The 27,671-nt window shown below is 38.8% G+C and overlaps 1 protein-coding gene across 1 annotated transcript; it reads right to left on the bottom strand.

Annotated features, from left to right (window-relative positions):
• Positions 1-9,184: 9,184 nt before the first annotated feature.
• On the bottom strand, positions 9,185-27,472 carry LOC134654455 (peptidyl-prolyl cis-trans isomerase D). Its single transcript, XM_063509898.1, has 8 exons — positions 27,280-27,472; positions 23,716-23,853; positions 17,099-17,205; positions 15,221-15,409; positions 13,320-13,436; positions 12,293-12,461; positions 10,090-10,193; positions 9,185-9,470 (listed from the first exon to the last, which is right to left on the bottom strand). Exons 1-8 carry the CDS (start codon positions 27,347-27,349, stop codon positions 9,216-9,218), a joined length of 1,149 nt encoding a protein of 382 aa, XP_063365968.1. The 5' UTR covers positions 27,350-27,472; the 3' UTR covers positions 9,185-9,215.
• Between the last annotated feature and the right edge of the window lie 199 nt (positions 27,473-27,671).

Genomic DNA, 27,671 nt, shown 5'->3' with positions numbered 1-27,671 from the left:
AAATTGCGCAATATATTTTAGACAAATCGCCCGTATTACGCAAGATTTAATGTAAAAAAATTACCAATTCATGTTTATCAAATGCCAATTCAGACTTATAAACTACTAATTCACACATAAAACATTCAATCTCGTATGTACCATATATAATTAGATATTACCTAAATAGCTACTTGATCCGACAAATTTACTAACTAGGACTGATTTTTCACACCCGATTAAAGTCAACATAAACAATGCAATCATGACATAAGCATATACAAAGTCGAATAGGGTCGTGGGGTAAAAATAAGACTAAGTTTTTAACACTCAAAAACGTATTCTACTTCATTCCTATTCCATTTAAAAAGAAGCCTTGTGTGTAGACTTCTTTTTAAATTGAATATATGTAAATGAAATATAATACATTATTAGAAGGGCGGCCAGGGGGCCTCCAACACTAATCGATGTGACTGGACAGTATACTACTGACAAGTGGTATGGTTGTGTTCGGTAGAGTGTACTGAGTACGAAATAAGGACTTGTCACTTTCTAAGACTGTGGGGGGGTTAACTGTGACGTCACAAAGATGGCGGTCCCGGGTTTCAAATTTTAGATAATTACTCGGCAAGTTGTTATTCGATTTTGAAAAATGAGGTGTCCTATGAAAGCTGATGAAATATAGAATAAAACATGCTATGTAACTAAAAGTGTAATTTCATTAATTATTTTTTTATTTACAAAAATCCGAAAACATAACATTTGTCTTTTTTTTGTAGCCCAAAAAACACAATGACAGCGGCCACTTAGATGAAAATTGTGTCATGTAAATCATTTAGGTACATTAATAAGCTATATGTTACTTCTTGTTTTTTGTGAATCGGATAATAAATAAGCAAACTACGATGATTTTACCGTGGGCGCGGCCTATCTCGCGGCGCGCGTTCGCGTACTTATAGGCGCGGGCGCGACTGAGGACGCTGTACTGTATAGTGTAGGTAGATCAAAAACTACTTAACATTTTTAAACAAATGATATATCATATGAAATATATTTAAATAACCAATAAAACGTGGTTATAAACTAGTGATTGTTATCTAGTGTTTTTGTCATAATAATCTTACTTTTTATTATTACTTGGCTAAAATGACTTGTATACAGTTCTAAAAAGTCCACACTACATTGGTAATACGTAAAAAACCTATCTACTTACCTATTCCCAAAATGTCGGTAAGTATAACCACAACTGAATACCTAATGTTTGCGTTTGTTTTATATCGTATTATTCCTAAATTTGAGGATTTTTATGTGGCATAATGATGTTTGAGACTGTTTAAAAGTTTATTTTTACGAATGAGTGTCGATTGATTTCGTTGTATTATTTGCCAAGCAAGAAAAGGTAGTTAATCTAAGTAATGTGACGAAACAGTTTAGGTACGGCGTTTTGACGCAAAAAGTGACTTGATTTGTCATCACGGGATTTATTTGAGCGACTAGATGGTAAGTGAATATTAAGCGTTGTACATAACTATAAGTAAGTCTTCCGGCCGAGTCTAATATAGTGCTTATCTCAAAAATGGTGCAAGAAATATTCTTAATAAAGGTCTCTGCCCACTGCACCGTATCATACCATGACCACAGTAGGATCGTGTTAGGCAAAAAATATTCTTTGTATTTAAAAGTATGAGACTTTGCCGACTAGCCCGTTCCGTCACCGACCAGCGTCAAAAATTGTCGGCGAGGATATTTTGCCGGTGCTGAAACGCTACGTGCATGGCACGCAACGTTGCCAGAACGGTGCTCGCTCTTTCTGACGACTCTGGCTCTCGCGAATAAAACGCGCGGGATGAAACGCGGATGCTACGGCGATTATAGACGGATGCTATGGGGATGATACGCAGTTACTACGGGCACTAAACCCGTTATGTACGGATATGAAAAAATGTGACACGGTGTAGTGGGCATAGTAGTCCGTATCACGTTACATTCCGTGCCTGATACGTTCACAGCACGGTCATGGTATGATACGGTGTAGTGGGCAGAGGCCTTGAATATAAGTAATAAAAATATTCTACAGAAGAAACGTTCTTACATAAGTAGGTATATGTCGCAGTCAAATTGTAAGATTCGGCATTTTACAAACGTGAAACGTTATGCAAATTGGCGAAGGCAAATTATTAATGTGCTCAAAAGTGTCAACGTAAACGTGATGGTCGTCTGAGGGTGACCATGGTTTGTTGTTTTATCAATTTATATTTACTTTTATACCAAACCACCATCACGTCCACCAAAATCACAAGGTCACCCAAAACCGAATTAGAGCACCCCACTGTCCACGTAGTCTTGTCTGCCTTTTCTCCAGAGAGCAATTGCGAAATCGAAAGCGTGAAGGAAAACCAGCCCTCGCCCCCTGTGACGGAGCGCGGGAACGAGCGAGGCGAACAACTGAAGCTGGTCGCCATAATAAGGCGACCAGCAAGCCGAAGCCACCCAGATCCAAAAGCCTCCCCACCCCGCGCTCCGCGAATAAGTTCGACGAACTCCAGATTTAATGGACACCCTGGGCAGCGTTTTTCATAATTTTGATGTGAAGCACCACGCGTGGTAAATTAAAGAACTAATTCGACCAAAAGGCCGCGGTAAATTGCAAACGGTGCTGTTCATGTCCTAAGATATTTTACAAAATGTTGATTTCGGCAATTTGTATAACGTTTCCCGTTTGTAAAATGACGACGCCATTTGTAAAATGCCGTATCTTACAATTTGATTGCGACATATATATACGTAAGAACGTTGCTTCTGTAGAATATTTCTAATACTTATATTTATAGAGGTAGGTAAGTATATTTCTTGCACCATTTTTGTGAAAAGCAGTATATATGACTCGACCGGACGGCTACTTCCGAGCCTCAACAATAATGTACTATTAAATAATAGCTAAAATACTTATGTATGTTATTTGGGAAAAACACAAAAAAAAACAAACGCAAACATTATTCAGTTGTGGTATGGTTGTGGTTAATAAATAGATAGGTTTTTTTAAGTATTACCATTGTAGTGTGGACTTTTAATGACATGTATACAAGTAGTTGTACTAATTTTAGCCAAGTAGGTAATAATAAAAACAAACATTATTATGATTTTTGCTAGTGCATAACAGAAACATTTGCTAGTGCGTAAAAACTTATCAAACAGTAGGTATTCTAAGTCATAGAGATGTCGCTTGCCTGGCTATTTATGCTTAAATAATAACATTTATTTGGTTCGTATATTATTTTCGATAACAGATTACTGTTACTAATTATAGTGAAGTGACTACTTTTTGTATTTTTATTGTTTGTTTAATTCTATATAGATACTTCTTTTTTAAATGACAGTCACCAGTTTATAACCACGTTTTATTGGTTATTTAAATATCTTTCATATGATATTTCATTTGTTTAAAAATGTTAAGTAGGTAGTTTTTGATCTACCTACACTATACAGTACAGCGTCGTCAGCGTCCTCAGTCGCGCCCGCGCCTATAAGTACGCGAACGCGCGCCGCGAGATAGGCCGCGCCCACGGTAAAATCATCGTAGTTTGCTTATTTATTATCCGATTCACAAAAATCAAGAAGTAACATATAGCTTATAAATGTACCTAAATGATTTACATGACACAATTTTCACCTAAGTGGCCGTTGTCATTGTGTTTTTTGGGCTACAACAAAAACACAAATGTTATGTTTTCGGATTTTTGTAAATAAAAAAATAATTAATGATATTATACTTTTAGTTACATAGCATGTTTTATTCTACATTTCATCAGCTTTCATAGGACACCTCATTTTTCAAATTCGGATAATAACTTGCCGAGTAATTATCTAAAATTTGAAACCCGGGACCGCCATCTTTGTGACGTCACAGTTAACCCCCCCACAGTCTTAGAAAGTGACAAGTCCCTATTTCGTACTCAGTACACTCTACCGAACACAACCATACCACTTGTCAGTAGTATACTGTCCAGTCACATCGATTAGTGTTGGAGGCCCCCTGGCCGCCCTTCTATTATTGAGTGTTAAATACTTAGTATTATTTTTACCCGTGTCTTATATTCACCTCACCTGACCATACTGTTTCTCACAGTACATATTTGTAAGTTTTTTGATCCTTGTACTTTTATTATTTTCTGTTCTCACTCTCTTTTGTACTTGCTTAGCTTTTCTACGTAACATATCAGAGAGCTATTTAAATCTATAGAAACTAGCCGAATACAAAATGGTTATAAATATTAGTGTAGAAAGAATTTAAAACTATACTGGACAACTTGTTCTTAGTACTAATTAATCCGTGGTCTAATTTATTTTTCTAGAAATTAAAAAACTGTAAAAAAAATGTAACTTAAGTTGTACTTAATATCATTTCAACATGGATCACATTTTAACTCCGAAGCCTCATAAGAGTCGAAAGATTGTACGGTCAGCAGCATTAGTCTCGACAGGGGTCAGGCCGCGTAGCCAACATGCCAATCGCTTACGCTCCGTAGCGATCGAAACGCAATTGTCACTGTCGCACTAATATGAAAGAGTGATAGAGAGACACAAAGCGTTTCATTGTCGAAGCGATAGCGATTGTAACCTTGGCTAGGCCGGCAGGTCTACAAAAAGGATTTACAAACACAAGATTGTGTTTAGGTCATTTTGAACGGATCTATATCTGAATCTTTGCATTCCCTAATATTGTTTGTCATAATGATCAGGGATGTTGCGGATGCCGATTTTTTGACATCCGCGGATGCGGATGCGGATGCGGATTTTTAAAGGCTCACATCCGCGGATGCGGATGCGGATGCGGATGTCAAGATACTACCATAAAAAACGTCAAATATTACATTTTAGTAATTTTTATTTCAAAAAACCGGCCAAGTGCGAGTCGGACTCGCATTCCAAGGGCTCCGTACAATAAGTCCCACTCACGCTTGACTGCTCATTTCTAATAGGTTTTTTGGTTAATGACTAAATTACCTAACAGTCTAGCACTTACGCCGATGCTAAGACGTTCCTGTACCGACCTGTTCCACATCCGCATCCGCATTACATCCGCATCGGTTTTATGCGGATGCGGATGCGGATGTTGAAAATAATGCGGAAGTTCCGCGGTTGCGGATGCGGATGCGGATATTCGCAACATCCCTGATAATGATCAGTTGTCCTAACACTAAAACCCCTAATTTTGGTTTCCCTAATTATTGATTGCTTATCCTAATGTTATTAAGCATATTTCCTTTTTTGCGAGGGTCGCAGTTCCAACCCTAACCTAACCCACTTTTGTGGCAGCATGTTCTAAAAACCTAACCATTTTTCAGAACCTTACATTATGGAAAATAATCGTTATGACAATTGATCGTTAGGTCATGTGCCCATTAGGACAAACCAGTTAGGGCAAGTGACTTTAGGACAAACGTTGTTAGGGATTCAGAATGACAGCCATTTTGAACACCTCGAGCCCTTAAATACTTCTACCGTTGACTGTACATTTTGAATTAAAAATTCAACGCTACCAAATAATTATTAATAGTTTCCGGTGAATCTACTTTTAGACCCAGATTATTTATAAAAACCATTTATTGAATAGTTATTGACACGAGTTGAGAATTACCTATTCGCACGTGTATCGTACAACGTTTTACAGTGCATATGGCCCTTTAAATTTTCGACATAGTTACGGTATAGCACCGGTGTCGTAATGTAGCACGATGTACTGTAAAAGTATGAATATCAAATAAAAGGAACCAACCACACCAGTTGTACCTAATGCTATCAGAAATTATGTCTTCAATAAAAAAACCGGCCAAGTGCGAGTCGGACTCGCGCACGGAGGGTTTCGCACCATCAACAATAAATAGAGCAAAAAAATCGTGTTTGTTGTATGGGAGCCCCCCTTAAATATTTATTTTATTTTATTTTTAGTATTTGTTGTTATAGCGGCAACAGAGATGAAAATTTGAAAATTTCAACTGTCTAGCTATCGCGGTTCATGAGATACAGCCTAGTGACAAACGGACGGACGGACGGACAGCGAAGTCTTAGTAATAGGGTCCCGTTTTTTTACCCTTTGGGTACGGAACCCTAGAAAACATCAATAAATCTTATAGGTACCTTTAAACGAGCAATTCGTATATATTCAGGGATCTCGGAAACGGCTCTAACAATTTCCATGAAATTTGCTACATGGGGGTTTTCGGGGGCGAAAAATCGATCTAGCTAGGTTATATATGTTTTTATATGTTTTCCAAGCACATCTCGGTCTCCCAGACATTTAACTTTATTAAATTGAACTGTATGACTTAGTCACAAATTTAATATTGTTCAGTTGCCATCAGATACATCCGAGCGGCTAAGGCACTCACAAATATCTGAACACGCCTCTATCGTCATAGCGTTAGATTGCCTGTTCAGATATTGTGAACACCTTGGCCGCTCCAATATATCTGATGGCGACTGAACTTAAGAGTTTTCGATTTGATTGTTCGTTTAGTTTTTATTTATATTAGTGTCTTTGTTTACATAAATCGTGTAGTTTTTCATACATTTGGAATGTTAGGTCTCAAAAGGATTCACTAATTCATTGTACATGTCATTTCTCCTTTTTGAGAAATCTTAAAAGTAATCGCACCTACTGAATACATTCTATTTCGTACTATTTTTCATATTTAAACTTAGAGTTAACTTAAAAAAACATGACACAATTTAAACTGTACAATAAATTAACAACATAGCTGCAAGTTGAGCCTTATCTAAGAAAACCTATAAATACAATGTGGCGAAGACCGTCTGTCGGGTAAGACCGCATTAGGGAATACAATAACAGGCCAAACTTCATAACCGGTATCGGTTACGGTTATGCCCGAAAATTAACCGATAATCGGACACGGTTATTTTCGACAAAAAATGATAAATTTAACAATCAAGTAATTTAAAAAGAAATTAAGAAAATAAAGGTACAGTATTAGAGAATGTGACTATGTCTTAGTTTTTTAATAAAACACACAAAATACAGTAAAAGTGAAAATATGACCTTGGACGTGAACGTGATACAATATTCAATCAGAATATTTCATAAATAAGGTATATTTTCATTATTAAAGTACTCGAATGAAAAAAACGAAATATTTCGTAGTCATTAGAAGATTAATTCATAGAATTTAAATCATAAATAAATTACCGAAAAGAACTGTAACCGGTTATTCTAGTTTCCAATGATCGGTTATGAAATGTTGTCAATATAATCGGTTATAACATATGCATTCCCTAGATAAGCTCTTTCATCACTTCTAACTGTTGCGTTTGTACCAGGGATGTTGCGAACATCCGCATCCGCATCCGCAACCGCAGAACTTCCGCATTATTTTCAACATCCGCACCTGCATCCGCATCCGCATAAAATCGATGCGGAGCTTATGCGGATTCGGATTTCCAACAAGTCGGTACAGGAACAACTTAGCGGCGGCGTAAGTGCTAGGTAATTTCGTCATTACACTCATTAACTATAACAATATCGTCTAGATCCAGAAAAGTAGGCCAAGTTACTGTTTATTAAATATAACGCACCTATATTCTTGCTCAAATACTAAACGTTTCGTTTTTTTTTAAATAAAAAAATACTAAAAATGTAATTGTTGACGTTTCCTTAGTACCTAATCTTGACATCCGCATCCGCATCCGCGGATGTGAGCCTTTAAATATCCGCATCCGCGGATGTCAAGAAATCTGCATCCGCAACATCCTTGGTTTGTACACATATTCCACTCACAGAAGGTCGTGTAGAGCTGACGGAACGAGTCTTCGACTGTCTGAGCGAAGTATTTATACAAATAAGAGATTTCTAACTAGTGACGGTCTTTCCAAGCAAAGTTTTTACGATCTTTACCACATTGACGTTAGATTCCTTGATTTCTAGTCATCGCAAGATTTCAAGGGGCAAAAAAAGAAAACTTGAACAACCAGCAGTTTGAGTTCTGATTGAATGTTAAGGCTTTTCTTAATTTTCTTCTTTTAATTAAGCCAAACTTTTTTTTTATCACGTTGCTGGCAAATAAGCATACGGTCCGCCTGATGGTAAGCACGCCGTAGCCTAATGGACGCCTGCAACTCCAGAGGTGTGCAAACTGTTGGCAATTCGCTAAAAACATATAACTACTACATTACATGTAAAACCATATAATTCGATGTCATAAGACAAATAGTCAATTTTAAACGGTCCGGTCAAGTCGTCTAAATATAACAACAAAAACTGGGATAAGATAGCGATTATATAGGCCTATTATTATTTAGTTGTCGATTTTATTTTCGTTAAATATGGATACAATGCTGGTTTGAAATGCTGCAATCTGTAATCTCAATTCGGGACAAAAAAAAAGTTTCCGTTGCAAATGTCAGATCATATGAAGTTGCGCTTATTATGCACAGAATAAGGAAAACTATATCTATCCACCAAATTTTACCGAAGTCTGATGAAAAAAAATCTACAACATAATAAATATTTGTCCACATATAAACAGAAGTCAAGCTTACACTTTCATTAATGTCAAAAAAATAATCAGAATTCATTGGACAAACTAGTAAACTCCCTTGTTCATCTTTGGCCATTTCGATATCCACGTCGTACGGTCTAATTTGCACATTAAACTTTGGATTCCTCCGAAAACGGTGCCGTCATATGACGGCCGTCATATAGCGGCAGCAAAAGACGGCCGTCTTTACGGTGGCGACATGTGGAAAGTACCACGGCGTCATAACACACCGTCATCCACCAAGGTCAAAGCGGCAAATTTGAAAAATGTAGGCGCGATGGGATAACGTCCCATAGAAAATTTGAATTTCGCGCCTTTTCCTACTGACAAGATTTGCTTGATCATCTATAATTTACTTGGAGGATGAAATATCATCAGAAGAGGAAAATAATCGTAGTACGGAATCATTTATTTAAATCTCGTGTCATTTATTCAAAATGGCGTCACCGCTATCTAATAAAACGTTCACGAAACTATCGACACCGTCATGACGGCCGTCATCTTACGTTACGTTGACAGTCAACGTAACGTAACGCCGTCTAGGAAACCGCGCCATCTTGTTTACATAGACAACGTTCTAGTGACGTCAGTCAACGCTATATAGCGGCCGTAATATGACGGCACCGTTTTCGGAGGAATCCAAAGCTTTACTTATAAGTATAAATCAGTACTTTCAGTCTTAGCTCAGTGATGTCCGACTGGGGCGGTCTCCGTCTTTTGGTCACGAAAAAACTTTGACAAGCGCTCCTTTTGGACGTCGTTGTACCTTTTGTTGGACAACCGGACTTGTTCTAACAGTTTGAGCACCGCCCTGTTGTTGGGGCATATTTCGTCGGCAGTTTTGAGGTCGCTGAGCGCCGCCTCGTAGTTTTTGAGGGCGAAGTTTGACTGGCCGCGCCGGTAGAGGGCCTTCTCGTTGCGGGGGTCTAGGGAGAGCACCTGGTGGACAAGGTTTACAATCAAATAATAGTTATTTGTTTTACAAGGGCACAGAATAAATAATAGTACTAGGTACAGAAGACTTACTCTCTAACAAAACGCGTCTGTTACGATCAGAACAGATATGGCCGCTAGGTGGCGACAGCGCCACGCGCGGCTTATGGCTAGCCACCAAAATTGGTGTGGAACGGATGTACTTTTAGCTACCTGTAGCAAAGCGACGAAATCGCGGAGTGAGCCACGCCTGACAAGGGGGCAAAGTTATTGTTTAACCGCTCGTGCTAATATTGATACCCGAGCAAGCGTAAGATTCCAAAATTGAACCATGAGCGTAGCGAGTGGTTCGAAAAATGAAATCTTGAGCGTTGCGAGGGTTTCAAAGTACGAGGGTTAAACTAAATTTGCCCCCGAGTGAAACACAAAATTTCTCACCACTCCAACGCAAGGAAAATACTAACTGTACCTAAGATAACAAACAAAATAGGAACGCCTCAAAATTGCTATTCACATTTTTGGCAACAGTATTATTATCTATAAAAGCGCTACGATTTTTCAAAAACTCCGTTGGCTAAACCCACGGCACCTTAAAAATTAAAATAAGCTTGATATTTAGAATTACCTCTGTACAGCATTTGAGGCAGGCCTGGAAGTGTTCTAGCTTGACGTGGCACGCCGCTAGGTTCAAGTTGCACTGCTGGGTGTACATCACTGCCTTGTTGAACGCTGGAACATTATGTTATTGCATATTATTATTTGTTGCAAAGGAATAAGGCGCATTATTGCAGTACAGTTTTTATTTATAAGTAACTGTCATCTGAAAAAAAATCTATCGGGAAGTCTTGACTATTTTATGACGCGTTTGGGTAGCTACCTTTCCTCAACTCACCAATGGAGCGGCAGCTGACGTTCACAAGGTTTCACTAGACCTGGGTTTTTAAAATAAATTGACCACCGCGGTCCGTTTCTACTTGAGTTTATTAAATACTAGCGACCCGCCCCGGCTTTGCACGGGTTAACAACTTATACATAAACCTTCCTCTTGAATCTATCTATTAAAAAAACCGCATCAAAATCCGTTGCGTAGTATTAAAGATCTAAGCATACATACAGTCAGACAGACAGACAGCGGGAAGCGACTTTGTTTTATACTATGTAGTGAAGTAACAAAACAATATAGGTCGGCGCGGCGGTCCGAATCCGGACCGCGCTCCGCCATTTGGTGACCCCTGCACTAGACGCATTGGTTGATTGGTCATTGAAATATGTTCCTGACTCACGATATCTAAAGCTCAGGTGGGTACGCTCGTTGAAATTACTACATACGATGAGCGATCTACCGTAAACTTTTGTCATCATATGGCATGATGGTTGTAATGTATAGAAACATATGAAGGGGTACTCACACGGCACTAGGGGTTCTGGATGTGGTGCCCGCTGGAACAGCTCCATAAGATGCGCGATGTATCATAAACTTTTGTCACATGATGGTTGAGATGGTTGTAATGTATAGAAACATATGGAGGTGTACTCACAAGGCACCAGGGGTTCAGGGTGAGGTGCCCGCTGGAACAGCTCCATAACATGCGCGATGTATCGTAAGCTTTTGTCACATGATGGTTCAGATGGTTGTAATGTATAGAAACATATGGAGGTGTACTCACAAGGCACCAGGGGTTCAGGGTGAGGTGCCCGCTGGAAGAGCTCCATAAGATGCGCGATGTATCGTAAGCTTTTGTCACATGATGGTTCAGATGGTTGTAATGTATAGAAACATACGGAGGTGTACTCACACGGCACGAGGGGTTCAGGGTGAGGTGCCCGCTGGAAGAGCTCTATAAGATGCGCGATGTATCATAAACTTTTGTCACATGATGGTTGAGATGGTTGTAATGTATAGAAACATATGGAGGTGTACTCACAAGGCACCAGGGGTTCAGGGTGAGGTGCCCGCTGGAACAGCTCCATAACATGCGCGATGTATCGTAAGCTTTTGTCACATGATGGTTCAGATGGTTGTAATGTATAGAAACATATGGAGGTGTACTCACAAGGCACCAGGGGTTCAGGGTGAGGTGCCCGCTGGAAGAGCTCCATAAGATGCGCGATGTATCGTAAGCTTTTGTCACATGATGGTTCAGATGGTTGTAATGTATAGAAACATACGGAGGTGTACTCACACGGCACGAGGGGTTCAGGGTGAGGTGCCCGCTGGAAGAGCTCTATAAGATGCGCGATGTATCATAAACTTTTGTCACATGATGGTTGAGATGGTTGTAATGTATAGAAACATATGGAGGTGTACTCACAAGGCACCAGGGGTTCAGGGTGAGGTGCCCGCTGGAACAGCTCCATAACATGCGCGATGTATCGTAAGCTTTTGTCACATGATGGTTCAGATGGTTGTAATGTATAGAAACATACGGAGGTGTACTCACACGGCACGAGGGGTTCAGGGTGAGGTGCCCGCTGGAAGAGCTCCATAAGATGCGCGATGTATCGTAAGCTTTTGTCACATGATGGTTCAGATGGTTGTAATGTATAGAAACATATGGAGGTGTACTCACAAGGCACCAGGGGTCCAGGGTGAGGTGCCTGCTGAAATAGCTCCATAAGATGCGCGATGTATCGTAAGCTTTTGTCACATGATGGTTCAGATGGTTGTAATGTATAGAAACATATGGAGGTGTACTCACAAGGCACCAGGGGTTCAGGGTGAGGTGCCCGCTGGAACAGCTCCATAACATGCGCGATGTATCGTAAGCTTTTGTCACATGATGGTTCAGATGGTTGTAATGTATAGAAACATATGGAGGTGTACTCACAAGGCACCAGGGGTCCAGGGTGAGGTGCCTGCTGAAATAGCTCCATAAGATGCGCGATGTATCGTAAGCTTTTTTCATATTTCCGTACGGCCCGTTTGTATCTGCCCTCGGCGAAGTACGCGTTACCGAAGGTTTTTATTGTGCTTACGTAGTGTAGTAGTGTTTCTATCTGTAAATAAAATTATTTCGATTAAATACAGCTGCAAGGTGATTTCGTTATGTGAACAACTTTAACTTTGAGGCCAACACCGAAATAAAATATCACTGTTTCATTTTGGCGATTTTTTTTTTATATACATGATTCAAGCATCATCGCCCCCATAAAGATGTCGTTATAGGGGTGGTCATTTTTGCCATAATAATATCTAAGTGTGGCCTACAAAGAGTGTTAAAACGATTCAACTTAATATTTTGAATTGGAACGAGGTCATTTACCGAATATAAATGAAATGTACAGTGTTATGAATAACGCTTATTTTTAGGCTTAAAGACTCGAGCCCTCAAGACTCGACTATATTTGAGAATTGTATTTTTTTTACGAGTATGAGGATGTAAGAAATCGTCTTTGCCGCCTTTGAGGCGTTAAGCCTCGAGAGTCTTAAGGGTTCGAGTCTTTAAGCCTCAAAATGAGCGTTATTCACAACACTAAATGTACAGCGAAACGTACTTTACGACCAAAAGTATGACCGAAAGCGAAATTAAAGTACAGAATTGCAGCCCGTTTTGATTTCGTATTTAAACGACGTCATTTGACTAAATGTCGACGTCACAATATGTCTATAGGGTAACCTGAGCAACCGAGGCACAGGTCACAGGTGTCATGCTCGTTTTCGAGCTGCTTTCATCGCCCATGTTGCTCGGTAATAAAGTTCAATTTTAATTGGCAAAAGAAGTAACTGTATTACAGTTCTTGGGTTTGACGTTCTCTCTCCAACTGCTTTTTCGTCTCCTATGATGACCCATGTTGCTTGGTGATAAAGTTCAATTTTGATTGGCAAAAAAGTAATGGTATTTCTCTATGGTTTACCGATAGTTCTTCTAATTGCGGATGGTCCTCCGGATAGTCTGTTATTTTGTCCTCTTCGTCCCAGATCCAGTCTCGCCAATTTCCTGTCACCTCTCCGCAGTCTTCTATAACACACTCCTGAAATAAAGTGAAACATTAGGGTATTTTCTTACTAGTCAAGTCAGTTTCTTTTTTAGAACTGTCAAAACGATTTGCTAATATGGAATTTATATGAAATCACGGTCGACTCACCTACTTTTTATATTTCTATCCGATTTATTAAATATAACTTGTGTTTAAAAAATAAAGATCTATAGGGACATGAACTGTAGAGATCAGTATAGGTGTCCTCATTATTGACGATAAATATAAAAGCAAGTTTAAGTTTTATTTAACACATTCATTGCCACCCAGCCAAACAAGACATCTGCGCCAGGCCACAAACATTTCTTCATATAAAGCTGTAGTACCACGATCCCGACTATCGGGTTGTCCGGCCTGGGAACGAAATCATAAAATACCCGATAGTCGGGTTTTCGGCACTGAATGTGTTAAACTACTGCATGGCAGACCCAGATGATAGAAGATGTAACCAGAGACAGAGATGGTAGAGGGCAGCACCCGCTTCGCTTAGGTTACAGACCAACCTACAGATGTAGTGCATAATTATTTTCCATCATATTTCACGTAAACGTACTAACGTGTCTTCCTATTTCAGTAAATCTCGCTACTTTCTTTACAAAAAGTACTGAGATTGACTGAATTAGCATGACAAAACCGAACGATTCCGAGGAAGTACGATGGGAAACAATTATGCACTACATCTCTAGGTTAGGACATAAGAAAAGCCACAAATGAAAGATAGAAATACTCCAATCTACAAATTCTACAATAGAGGTGTTCGCAAAACCTACTCTAAAAAAGTCTCAACTAGGGTTTGCTCCCGGGAAATACCGGTACCGAAAGTACCGGGAATTCCCGGGATTTAGAGCCAAGCAAAGAACCGGGATTTCAAAATTAAAATCCCGGTACTCCCGGGATTTTCGGGACTAAAATTTCCGGTACAATATTTGACTGCTTTCTGATACTTAGCATGAAATATTATGTTTTATAAAGAAAATAAATATATTTTATCAATCTAAGGCTGATGGTAATACTTTTACGGCTGATCACTACATTAAAATAAATTTAAAAAATAAGTCAATTGGTTTGACAATCCCGACAACATAAAATTGCGTAATTTGATACTTTAAGGGCATAAATAAATAATTTTATACGAACAATTAGTTATTTCATATTTGTATACTAACTAGAAGCAAAAATAGAGACAATTTTGTAATTAATAAAATACTACTTTTAATTCAAATTCAAACACGGTATAAGAAACTCACATATGATAATGATATTTTAAAAAAATTAAATGAATAAAAATTCTGGCTGAATAATTTCTTGATTTGTTGTATTGATAGTTCTGTTATTATATGTTCGAAGGTCCACAGCGCATTTTGAACGCATGCGAAAATTATCTTTTTTTTTTCCTTTTTCACAAAAAGTCTTACATATTAAAAAAAAATGATGATATTACTGAGCCACAATTCAGTTTTTACCAATCAACAAAGATAGTAAAAATATCATGTAGTTTAGGAAAAAAAAAACTATATTAATGATTGTGTGACTTAAAGACACGTATTATGGTACAAAAGAAGTGTGTACCTTCACTGTGCTACTTTTTTATTGTTTTAAGAAAGATTCGTGGTCGTTTTACGCTTTTTTTTACTGAAAATTGATGTGAAAACTGATTTTTGAAGGCAGTCCCGAAAGTACCGAAAATACCGGGAAATCCCGGTTCCAATTTTGGCCGGTACCGAAAATCCCGGTTCTTTTAAAAAGTACCGGTTCTGCAATCCCTAGTCTCAACGTACCAGTCTAAGTTTCCCGTCCTGCTCTCCGTATTGCTGCATCTCTGTCACGAGCCCGAGCCCGCTAAGGACCCGCCCGAACACGACGTTCGTGCCGTCCAAGTGTAGACACTGTTGCGACGTGATGCAGAATTGTGAGCCGTTCGTGTGCGGCCGCCCTTTGTTCGCCATGCTGAGCACTCCGGGTTCGTGCTGGAAAAAGCCGCAGAGTTAACAGATTGGACAAAACTGATTAATAGGGATGATGACACATGTTGAATTTTATAACAAAATCTAGTAAAATAGATAGCAAACGAGCAATTTATCACAATAATGTGGATATTAAAATAAAATATTGAAAAATTACAAAATTACAAGACCTGAAAGTTTCAAAATTTAAGTTTTTTTTATGTTCCAAAAACGATAAAAGTAAGGGTACCATTCGATTCCTTACATTTCATCCAAAAAAATATTGTATAGCAACTATATACATAAACGCAATATTTCACCGACAAAACGCAATTTTCTTGTTTTGTCCATACTACAAAATGGGCGATGACGTCATGGCCTCTGGCCGTTTTGTATAGGGCGTTTCGCGAGTGAAGTGCGACTGTCGGACTTTGACTACAATTTTTGACTTTTGTGTTACTTTAATGCAATGGGTCCCATATAGACATTTGATCCTAAAAACAAACCCGATCGATTGATACCATAAAAAAAATTAGTCATGTAGCCTATTCTTAACCTTTTGGACACCAATGACCGATATATCCGCACCGTAGGTTCAACGCCAAAGACCGATTAATCGGTCACAGACCACAGAGCAACATAGACCTACGTGCATATGCATAAAGTTCAATTTCAGTTTTGACATTTCGGTGACGTGGCGTCAGCGTGACAGCTTTTGTGTTTGACACGGCGTCGAAAAGGTTAACAAACACATTTTTTTTTTGTTATGGACTTGAGGGCTGTGTTGCCCGTAGCCAACGTCATTGTAAAAGGGAAGGAAATTAAACGCGGAACAAAGATTAAAGGTAATTCGGAATGTAAAGTGTAGTGGTAGCTTTGCTACTAATTCTCGCACATCTCTGATGGAAACGCAAAGCTTAACCCCTCAAACGCCCTTGTCAAAAATTTGCTCATCATTATCATCATCATAACATAAGAGCTTTGCTCTTGTCGGTAGAGTAATCGCCAATCATTTCTCTCTTGTGCCAGTCTTTTAATTTCCTCATATGACGCATTAGTTTTTATTTGGCTGAGATAAGTTATTCTAGGTTTCCCTTCTACTCTTGTCTTTTCAATCCTGCCTTCCAAGATATTTAGGAAAAAGTTGTGTGTTGGAAAATTTGCTACTGAATTAATAACCTTTCAACTGTTAATTGGGTCAATCAACTACATATTTCTTGTTGTTATTCTGTCCTATCAGCGAGGAGACAATAGTAGCATAGATTGTTAGAAGAACTGCTGTACCATGTTCTACTAACATGCTCAGTAGATGTCCCATTATGGAAAGGTCTTATAACTACCATAAAATGCAAGTTTGGTTCATTTAAATACGAAAAACCTAGAATATTAAGAGTGACTCAAGAGACCGTAACCATAGCAACGTGTGACAAGAAAAAATTGATTAACCCAATTACAGTCCAAATGGGGTTGGCCGGTCGAAGTATTTAGCAGCCATCATAGCTTGCCCTGTTCATTCCCTAGAATTGTGTAATTTTTTTGTGTTTTTAATGCCCTGGATGCCAGCCATTTAAGCCAAATCTCATAGAAAAAGGGGCAAGCTACGATGGCGCCATCTATGCAAACCTTTGACAGTTGCCAACCCCATTGTCTGGGACGTATACGGGACAAGGCAGTTGAGGGGTTAAGTGGCCACTCATGAAGACAGTTACCTACCGGCAGTTTAAAATTCTCGTCTTCAAACGTGGGACCGTATATGCTCTCGCCGCTGGTACCATCGTTCTTCACCGTGTCTCCGCCCTGCACCATGAACTGCGACAACCCTGGAATCCATACTAATATTATACATGCGAAAGTGTGTCTGACTGTCTGTCTGTCTGTTACCTCTTCACGCTTAAACCGCTGAACCAATTTAGTTGAAATTTGGCAAAGAGGTTGTTTGTGACGAAGTCGCGGGCAAAAGCTAGTAAATAATAAATGTTTTGTGCTTTGTACCATAAAGATTTTGTATGTATGTAATATACATAGGTATGCATTATTTTCGGCTAAGTTCACAGTTCAGTGCGAACTATTACGTACTAACTACTAATAATATAATAGTGACAATATTTTTGCAGCATCGTCATAAAAAACCTGGTTTACCTTCAGCCGTGGTAGTTATACGGGTTAGCTGGAGGTCACCGCGCACATCATCCTCATCCTAGCTTTGTCTAGGCATTTTGCCACGACTCAATAGGGATGATGACACATGTTGAATTTTATAACAAAATCTAGTAAAATAGATAGCAAACGAGCAATTTATCACGATAATGTGGATATTAAAATAAAATATTGAAAAATTACAAAAATACAGGACCCCAAAGTTTCAATTTTTTTTTAACTTCCAAAAACGATAAAAGTAAGAGTACCATTCGATTCCTTACATTTCATCAAAAAAAATATTGTATAGCAACTATATATATAAACGCAATATTTCACCGACAAAAACGCAATTTTCTTGTTTTGTCCGTACTACAAGATGGGCTCCCAGAGACCTTGACGTCACGTTCCCTTATCGTTTTGTTTAGAGCGTTTCGCGAGTGAAGTGCGACTGTCGGCCTTTGACTACAATTTATGACTTTTGTGTTACTTTAATGCAATGGGTCCCATATAGACATTTGATCCTAAAAACAAACCCGATCGATTGATACCATAAATGAAAATTAGTCATGTAGTCTATTGCGGAGCCTGGGGTCCGATCAGCAACCCAAGAATCGCCATTTTTATTTAGTTTGTGCCCAGCGCCTACTATCGGCATGGCATGGCAAGGGATCCCTTGGCATATTACCGAGGCGTCCTCAGGTATGCCGAGGCATCCGCAGGCATGTCGATCCCTCATCCCTCAGGCGTTATCGGGCACACCAATGTGTCTTAGAGATAGCGAGGCGTTCTTAGCAATTCAGGCGGCCTAGCCAAGGTGACGATCGCTTGCGCTTCGCCATCGAATCGCTTTGTGTCTCTCTATCACTCTTGCATATTAGTGTGACAGCGACAGTTGCGTGTCGTTCGCTACGGAGTGTTAGCGATTGGCATGTTGTCTACGGGGCCTGAATAGTGGGCATCGAACCTTAGTCCATTGCTAAGCAAAGTCCTCCTCTCGCTTCCTAATCAGTGGCATAGCTAGACCTGGGCAAAGTGGGCCTACGCCCACGGCGTATTGAAAGAAAAGGGCATCGCAGATGCCACTTCGCCCACGGCTAGATTAGTACGCTACGTCACCGGCTTCCTTCACTCAACCCTGTCGTTTATATTTTACCATTCTGTGGATAATGCGTCAAAGGACCCGCGCTTGAAGATCGCTCCATTGTTACGAATTTTTCAATGACAAATATCCTGTTATGCTAAACCAACAGTACCTAACCTACTTACTGTCTAGTTGCTTACGGCATTCATAAGGAAACGAGAAACGAAGTTGTTTGCGAAAATAGGCGCCTCTGTAGGGGGCTTTCGTAAGGGTTTCCCACTGGCGCCAACGATTTTTTCACCAGTGCAAGTCGCTGGAAAGTTCTATGCCTTCCAAGAACTATGTCCTAATTGTTCTTTAGCTCTATCGCTATTTTTTTAACTTGGGCTTTGCGAGCCCCCACGACCCTTTTTTACCCCTTATACCCCTCGATTCGTGTGAAGAAACCAAAGACATATAAGATGTATAAAGTCTAAGGAAAAAACGTGCCTCGAAAATCAAGAAAAAGTCATTCTCGGATAGATGGCGCACAAACCTTTGACCTATGCTCGGCTAGATGGACTTGACGACACCATTTCATATTTAACAATTTTAACACATAGGTATCAGTGAAATAACATGGGTCAAAATGATATAAAAATAATAAAATCATTTATACATATAAATAAAAAATAAATAAATAAATATTATAGGACTTTCTTACACAAATTGACTAAGCCCCACAGTAAGCTCAAGAAGGCTTGTGTTGAGGGTACTCAGACAACGATATATATGTCGGAGCGAGACACCAGAAGGACGTATTGCAGTATTACAGTTCATAGCTTTAAACGCCTGTATAAAATCGATTAGCAATGTTTGGCTACATATTATTTGCTTGTAACGGAATCATAAAGTTGCGTAGAGAGTAACGCCACCATCTATTGGCGTATTGATGAACTGAGATGACAGGTAGAAGGCTTTGGAACGTCAAGAGGGGTATCTTGAGTGAACGTAGGCACGAGCAGGCATTTTTGTCGTTATGTTGGTAGACTGGTCAGGCAGGTTTACCAACTTGAATTGGAGGCGGGAGCGGTTGGCTCCGCCGCTGGAACTGGCTTCCTTCTTCTTGATCGGACCGCGCTAGAGATCGGACGTTAGCCAAGCTCGTGCCTAATTCGCTACGTTCCTGAAGGCTTACACCTGAAGGATTATTCTGAAAGCTTATAGATTCTCACGTTGTTTAACCGTTTAGCTAAGTGTTTTATTCCAAGTGTTATTTTGATTTCTTATGTGCCATTAGAAGCTTACTTTTGTAAAACAAAGATTTGAACGGTTTCATGTGATCTTTTTATTTTGATTTAAATAATTTTGGAATAGTGATTGGTCGTTGTGATTATTTAGTACTAAAATATAGTAGGCACTAGTATGGGTAACGAGTCTGAATGTTTATTTCATGCGTTGGTAGCATACCTACTATTTTGGCTGTGAAGTAATACATCTAGGTACTACCCCCACGTGCCCACCGCCATTAGGACCATCCGTCGCCGACATCAGCAAGTGGGATAGATGCGGAGTTTCATGTATTGCTTACACAGCCACCTGGGAGCGTGGTGTATTTCTGGTGACCTACATTCCATAATCTGGACACGTGGTAAGGTAAGCTCACGTGTCTAACCTTCATTGAAAGGTGAGTGCAATTCATTGTTATTTGGTGAGAATTATTGTGAAATTGTGAATTATGATTGGGGCTGTCGAACGGACTGGTCGTGACGTGACGTTATCTCTGGTATCGCCACGTTTCTTTATAATTAATTTTTGTAATCCATTTAAATCGAAGCGATCTTGAGTTATTTTGATTTGAAATCCATACTGTTAATTAAAACCAAGTATTAGCTGTCGCGACGTGATATTATTTCATCGCTCACTTGTGAATCTACCCTCAATAATTGATTTGAAAATACAATTAATTTCTAAAATCCATTTAAATCTAAGTGATCTTAAGTTATTTTGATGTGAAATCCATATTGTTAATTAATATCAAATATTGGCTGTCGCGACGTGATATTATTTCATCGCTCACTTGTGCATCTACCCTCAAAAAATATTTTTTTCATGATTATACAATGCACCGTTAGAAATTGATCCTGCTGATTTGCCAATGCAAGGATTATGTAATCTTTACCCTGTAACGTTTAGTAATTAATAAAATTGCGACAAATTATTGCTCGTAATGCCGTGATAGATCACAAATCGTTCATGCTATGGAAACATGAGCTACGCATATGAAAATTAATGTTACAGTGTCCTGCAGCCAGAGCCGAGCGAACTTGCAGACACCATTACGCCCGTGACACAGAAGCAGCTGTGCATTATCTTCTGTACTGGAGATTTGGAAATAAAAGGACAGGTTTCGTTCTAATTGTTTATTAGTGAATATTATTTTGAGTGTAATGGCGAAGCATAACAGTCGAACGTAACTAATAAGCTGTCACTTTTCGAATTGGCCCATTTTACCGTGTTACTTATTTTTGGAACACGTGTTTGTTTGTTCATAGAATGAAATAAAACACACTCATTGAAGTTTAAATTTTATTCTGAGGTTTTTGAATTCCCGTATACATTGGAAACATGTTTTTTGTGTCTGCTACCTTGCATTTCATAAACCTTTTGAGTTTAGCCTGCATACATGATAAACCTGATACCGTGCAAATGATGATTTCAGTAACAGCCAGCTATGTTGAACCACATCGTGTCTCTCGCAATCTGCCGCAGCAACGGCAACGGCAAGCGGAAAGGATCAGCCTCCGTGCTTGGGTTGGACCTCACCACCACCACCTTTGACTTGGTCGCGTGCATCATACTTTGTTAAGCTGGTGAGCAGTTCCCATTTTGTTGGGATTATTTTGAGATGTTTTACTTCTGCATAGAAGTCTTGAGCGAGTTTCTGTTGTTAAAGCTAAAGAAGAAAGCTATCTTTAGTGATTTTGATCAGTAATGTTCAGTTTCAGTTGATCAGTTGACGCTGATAGTACCAATGGTTCTGAGTAACATGATTTAAAGACCTGTTTTTATTTTCTTTTTTTTGGAATTCACTGTTAACATTGTTTTGCTTTCGACGGACTGAAAGCTTGTACTTTCGTATGGGCTGAAATCACGCCCGATGGACTGGACAATACTGTCATGCTTTCGATGGACTGAAGGCATGCCCGATGGACTGGGCAATACTGTTTTGCTTTCGATGGACTGAAAGTACGCCCGATGGACTGGGCACTAGTGTTTTGCTTTCGATGGACTGGGTATTGTTTAGTGACCGCATCAGAAGTGCCGGAGCATGTAAGAGGTGCACGTGGTCTGCTTTTTATGTGCAGAATACTCTTTGCGAGGAGTAGCACTTACGCAGCTGAGATGGTTACTTCTGACGAGGGTCTGGTATCTGCCGAAGGACTGGCAGTGCACCGAAGGACTGGTGTTGTTTTGTTAAAAATGAATTCCCGTTTATGTACTGTGTTCATATGAGTAAAATTGGAACTATCAATTCAGAATCTTATTTATTTTAAGATGTCTTACAAAAATTTCGATCACATATGACCATTTTTTTTTTTTTTAATGCCAGATTACTTCCCCGTAAATTGATATTGATGACAATAGTAGTGATACTGTCGAGCAATGAATTAGAGCTGTTGTGATTTGTGTTTTTGATGTTTGGGATTGTTCTGTTTTCACATAAATTTGAGAGTATCCGCCAGATGGAAGCGATGATTATTGGAGTGTATCCGTTAGATAGCGGCGATGATTACTGATGATTATTTTTATTTAGTCGTTGCTCGATGGACTATTTTTGACTAGAGAATTGAGGATTGTTAAAGTAATTTTGAACAATTATTTTTTCTGGTTTGATTGATAACAAAGTTTGATTTTAATAGTAATTTGAGTGAGACCCAATTTGTTGGTCAGGAATGACCGAGCGATGAGATACTGTGCTGTATGTTTTGTTTCAGTATCAAATGCATACACCCACACACGAGGACGTGTGTAACGCAGGACGGCCGTGTCGGAGCGAGACACCAGAAGGACGTATTGCAGTATTACAGTTCATAGCTTTAAACGCCTGTATAAAATCGATTAGCAATGTTTGGCTACATATTATTTGCTTGTAACGGAATCATAAAGTTGCGTAGAGAGTAACGCCACCATCTATTGGCGTATTGATGAACTGAGATGACAGGTAGAAGGCTTTGGAACGTCAAGAGGGGTATCTTGAGTGAACGTAGGCACGAGCAGGCATTTTTGTCGTTATGTTGGTAGACTGGTCAGGCAGGTTTACCAACTTGAATTGGAGGCGGGAGCGGTTGGCTCCGCCGCTGGAACTGGCTTCCTTCTTCTTGATCGGACCGCGCTAGAGATCGGACGTTAGCCAAGCTCGTGCCTAATTCGCTACGTTCCTGAAGGCTTACACCTGAAGGATTATTCTGAAAGCTTATAGATTCTCACGTTGTTTAACCGTTTAGCTAAGTGTTTTATTCCAAGTGTTATTTTGATTTCTTATGTGCCATTAGAAGCTTACTTTTGTAAAACAAAGATTTGAACGGTTTCATGTGATCTTTTTATTTTGATTTAAATAATTTTGGAATAGTGATTGGTCGTTGTGATTATTTAGTACTAAAATATAGTAGGCACTAGTATGGGTAACGAGTCTGAATGTTTATTTCATGCGTTGGTAGCATACCTACTATTTTGGCTGTGAAGTAATACATCTAGGTACTACCCCCACGTGCCCACCGCCATTAGGACCATCCGTCGCCGACATATATAATATACAAATACTTAAATACATAGAAAACAACCATGACTCAGGAACAGATATCTGTGCTCATCACACAAATAAATGCCCTTACTGGGATTCGAACCCAGGACCGCGGCTTCACAGGCAGGGTCACTACCCACTAGACCAGACCGGTCCGGACCGGTCGTCGGTGTATATATACATTTTTTTGATAGGTACATTTTAATTTTGTTTTTTAATCGTGTGTCGATAGATGGCAGTAAATTTACTGTGCTTACAAAATTTACTATGACAGGACCCCTCTATACTATCTAATCTCTTTGGAAGAAACGAAGAAGAAAACTATACCTTTGTGAAATTTGGTGCCCTTGTAATGTAGGGCCTTCCCGCTGGCCCCGACGCCCTTCTCTCCAGTACAGAGGGCGCGGAAGTTCTCTGCCGTTCGAGGAACTACGTCGTTCCGGAGCTCTATCACTATGCGGCTGGCTGAAATAAACATACTGTTAGTATAGTTGTGAATTAAAAAAAAAACCATTACCATTACCACCGTGCCATTACCATACATCGGGGTTTTCGGTGCGGAAATGTTTTACACTAGCCAAGTAACAGGTAAAAACTGTAAAAAACGATACTAATTTTCGTAATTTAACATTTCTAAGCTCATTTGGACCTTACTATACCTACGTTTAATTCATAGTTTGGTAATTATCTTACAATAAACAAAGTTATAAATCATTCCCGCGACGAAAACCCCGATGTATAACCATTACGCAAAAAACGACAAAAAAATCACATTTGTTGTATGGGAGCCCCACTTAAATATTTATTTTATTCTGTTTTTAGGGTTCCGTACCCAAAGGGTAAAAACGGGACCCTATTACTAAGACTCCGCTGTCCGTCCGTCTGTCACCAGGCTGTATCTCACGAACCGTGATAGCTAGACAGTTGAAATTTTCACAGATGATGTATTTCTGTTGCCCCTATAACAACAAATACTAAAAACAGAATAAAATAAAGATTTAAGTGGGGCTCCCATACAACAAACGTGATTTTTGACTGAAGTTAAGCAACGTCGGGCGGGGTCAGTACTTGGATGGGTGACCGTTTTTTTTTGCTTGTTTTGCTCTATTTTTTGTTGATGGTGCGGAACCCTTCGTGCGCGAGTCCGACTCGCACTTGGCCGGTTTTTAGTATTTGTTGTTATAGCGGCAACAAAAATGTATACATCATCTGTGTAATTTTCAACTGTCTAGCTATCACGGTTCATGAGATACAGCCTGGTGACAGACAGACAGACGGACGTACAGTGGAGTCTTAGTAATAGGGTCCCGTTTTTACCCTTTGGTACAGAACCCTATAAAGAGCGTGTACTCGATTGAGGGACTGGACGTTCGGGGAATTGGACGTACAGGGATTGGACATTCGGGGAAGTGGACATTCGAGACCAGAATCAATTGGTTCTTTATTACTTCAGAGATAAGTCCTTTAACCCTTTAACCGCCAAAGACGTCAACTGACGGGCGCCCCAATATCAACCTTCGTGCATTCCGACAAGGTTCACTATGACGCGCGGCGCACGACAGGCGTGACGGAAAAAGATAATGAAACAAAAGAAGAATATTATCATTGCTGGTATGCTAATGCGTTACATGTGCGTACAGTCACCTGAAATAATATGTTACACAATGAAGGCCTCAAAAATATCTTACGCAATCTCATTTGTATAAGAGCTATAAGAGCGTGTCACATATTTCGAAGGCCTTCGAAGAGTAACATATTATTGCTGTACACTCTTAAATGTCTATCAGTGAACCTTATTTATGTCTTTTTAACTGACTAAATGATGCGCACTATAATATATTACTTAGTCTTTCTAGCCTTCATTTAGTCTTTGTTTACTTACAAGGAAGGGTACCCAACTGTCCGGCTCCGATTTGATTTATTTTTATATATGTTATAGAGTAGTAGATATTAGACACGTAATTTTTTTAGCTGCCCATACTCAACTTACTGGGAGAAATTGGCCTCCAAAGTACTGGAAAGTGGCAAAACGCTCTAACTTCTATAGAGAGTTTTGTTCAAGCAAATTGCTAGTTAATTACTGGTTTCAATATATGTTGGAGAACATGAAAAAAAACGAATAAAATAACCCACGTGAAGTTCAAGTGAAACAATGAGAAGTATGCAACTTAAAAGTGTGTTTTTTTGTTGTAAAATATAAGTTTGAGCCAAAATAACAAAACACGTGCCCATTATTTTCTCATGTTTTCCAACATATATTGAAAGCAGTAATTAAATAGCAATTTGCTTGAACAAAACTCTCTATAGAAGTTAGAGCGTTTTGTCACTCTTCGGTACTTTGGAGGCCAATTTGTCCCAGTAGGTTGAGTATGGGCAGCTAAAAAAATAATGTGTCTGTATTTTAGACTACTCTGTAACATACAATAAAAATACATTAAATCGGAGCCAAACAGTTGGGTACCCTTCCTTGTTAGTCTAAATTTCTAAAAGGATGAAGGTGATATTTAACAGCCCTTGTAATCATAATCAATTACAATTTATGATAATAATATTTGTGACGTTCCACGGAAAAAGGTACCTTATGGCAGTTGGCGCTTACGTCGCATAGCGCCGCAATAATAATAGCGCGCGGCGGCGGAGCGACATTAATAATAGCGTAAGCGCCAACGGCCATAAGGTACCTTTACCCGTGGGACGTCACATTTATGCAGGAATCTTGATAAGAAATACAAGAATATATATCAATATATTTCAAGAAGTTTATTTAATAATAATATAATAAAATGCATTCCAGCAAAGGCATACTTTGTTGTAATTTTATTTCCAAATTCAACCTTAAGTTCTAAATGGCATGGTTGATTTTCTAAATTCTATTGGGACTGAGATAAGCAGAACCTTGAAATTGTACTTGCCTGACTCATAATTACGTTTACAAAATGTGGGAAGAGATAAGGAAAACAGAATTAGGCTTAGCTGGATTAGTGAATTATTGAAATTTTACCAGGGATCTTACATTCAAAGTGGACAACGATGGATGTGTTGGAAATTGGAACATAAATAAATAAATAGGGTAATTCGCCAGTAACTAGCCACTTTTTTTCAAGGTTTAAATGTTAAAATAGTTTCATAAAAATGTTGGGGCACTTTTTATTTACTTTTGGTGTAAATCTAGCGATTACTCACAATTATTCATGTAATAAAAAAGTTTTTTAGAAACTTAGTTATATTTAATTACAAGCTAACCACATGCCATTACCGTTTCACAAGTAATAAAATTCCGCTAGCAAGTATATTGCACTGTCATCATGCATATACATATTTGCATTCCAAATTTGAAGTTAATTGCCTGAATAATACATTGTGCAAGTCACCATTATAATGTGCCAAGTAGTAAGACATTCATAAAATACATATAAAGTAGAAATAAAGTTGTGGGTATTTTGAAAAAATTATCAATTAAGAAAAATATATGTATACATAGTTTAAAAAAAACTTTTTTTTAAATGTCATTAGAGCCTAAGGTAAAATAGCTAACACAAAACTCATATTAATCAAGGGTCCCTTATAACATACAATTACCAACATACGTTATGGCGGTGCAATTATATCTATTTTTAGAACAAAGTAGGAAATAATGACACCACATGTAGGTATTTATATCTTTATAAAAAAATCAGAATTACTTTTTTTTTCAAGTAAAGGCGCATAGAAACGTACCATAAATACATTCTAATACATAAACATCGTGAACATAAATAAACTTGAAATATACAATAAATAATGCAGTAACGAGTCGCGCGTCCTTGTCCTACAGAATCGATTGACCTAGAAACGCGTTGCACATGCACTTTAAAAATACACTTGTTAACTTAAAACTTATCCAACACTGACCTTTCTCGCCATCAATTGATACATCTAGGAACACAATAGAATTATTTTCATTCGCTTCTGGTCCCACCATTGCTTTGTTTCGAAATCTAACAAATATAACAATGGTACAAAACTCTCTTTCTAACGAGAGATGTTAGGGAAACATCCCTATTTTAATTGACCATTGTTACGAAAGTTATTTAGTTATTTACAAACAATTTATGTGTTTATTCAGCATTCATGAACATTGACAACAACACAACACAACGCGAATACAACACTACTAAAAAATTATCCGCCAGTATTGAAGCCATTCGAGCCCTGAAATCTCAGTCTGACAGCCGAAAAGTCAAAGTCAAACTGATAAGGTTCAAAATTTTATTCGGATGATTTTACACATGACTCAAACATTG

This window comes from Cydia amplana, chromosome 15 (genome assembly GCF_948474715.1).
Source record: "Cydia amplana chromosome 15, ilCydAmpl1.1, whole genome shotgun sequence".
Taxonomy (NCBI): Eukaryota; Metazoa; Arthropoda; class Insecta; order Lepidoptera; family Tortricidae; genus Cydia; species Cydia amplana.
This window is presented reverse-complemented; position numbering and strand designations above follow the sequence as displayed.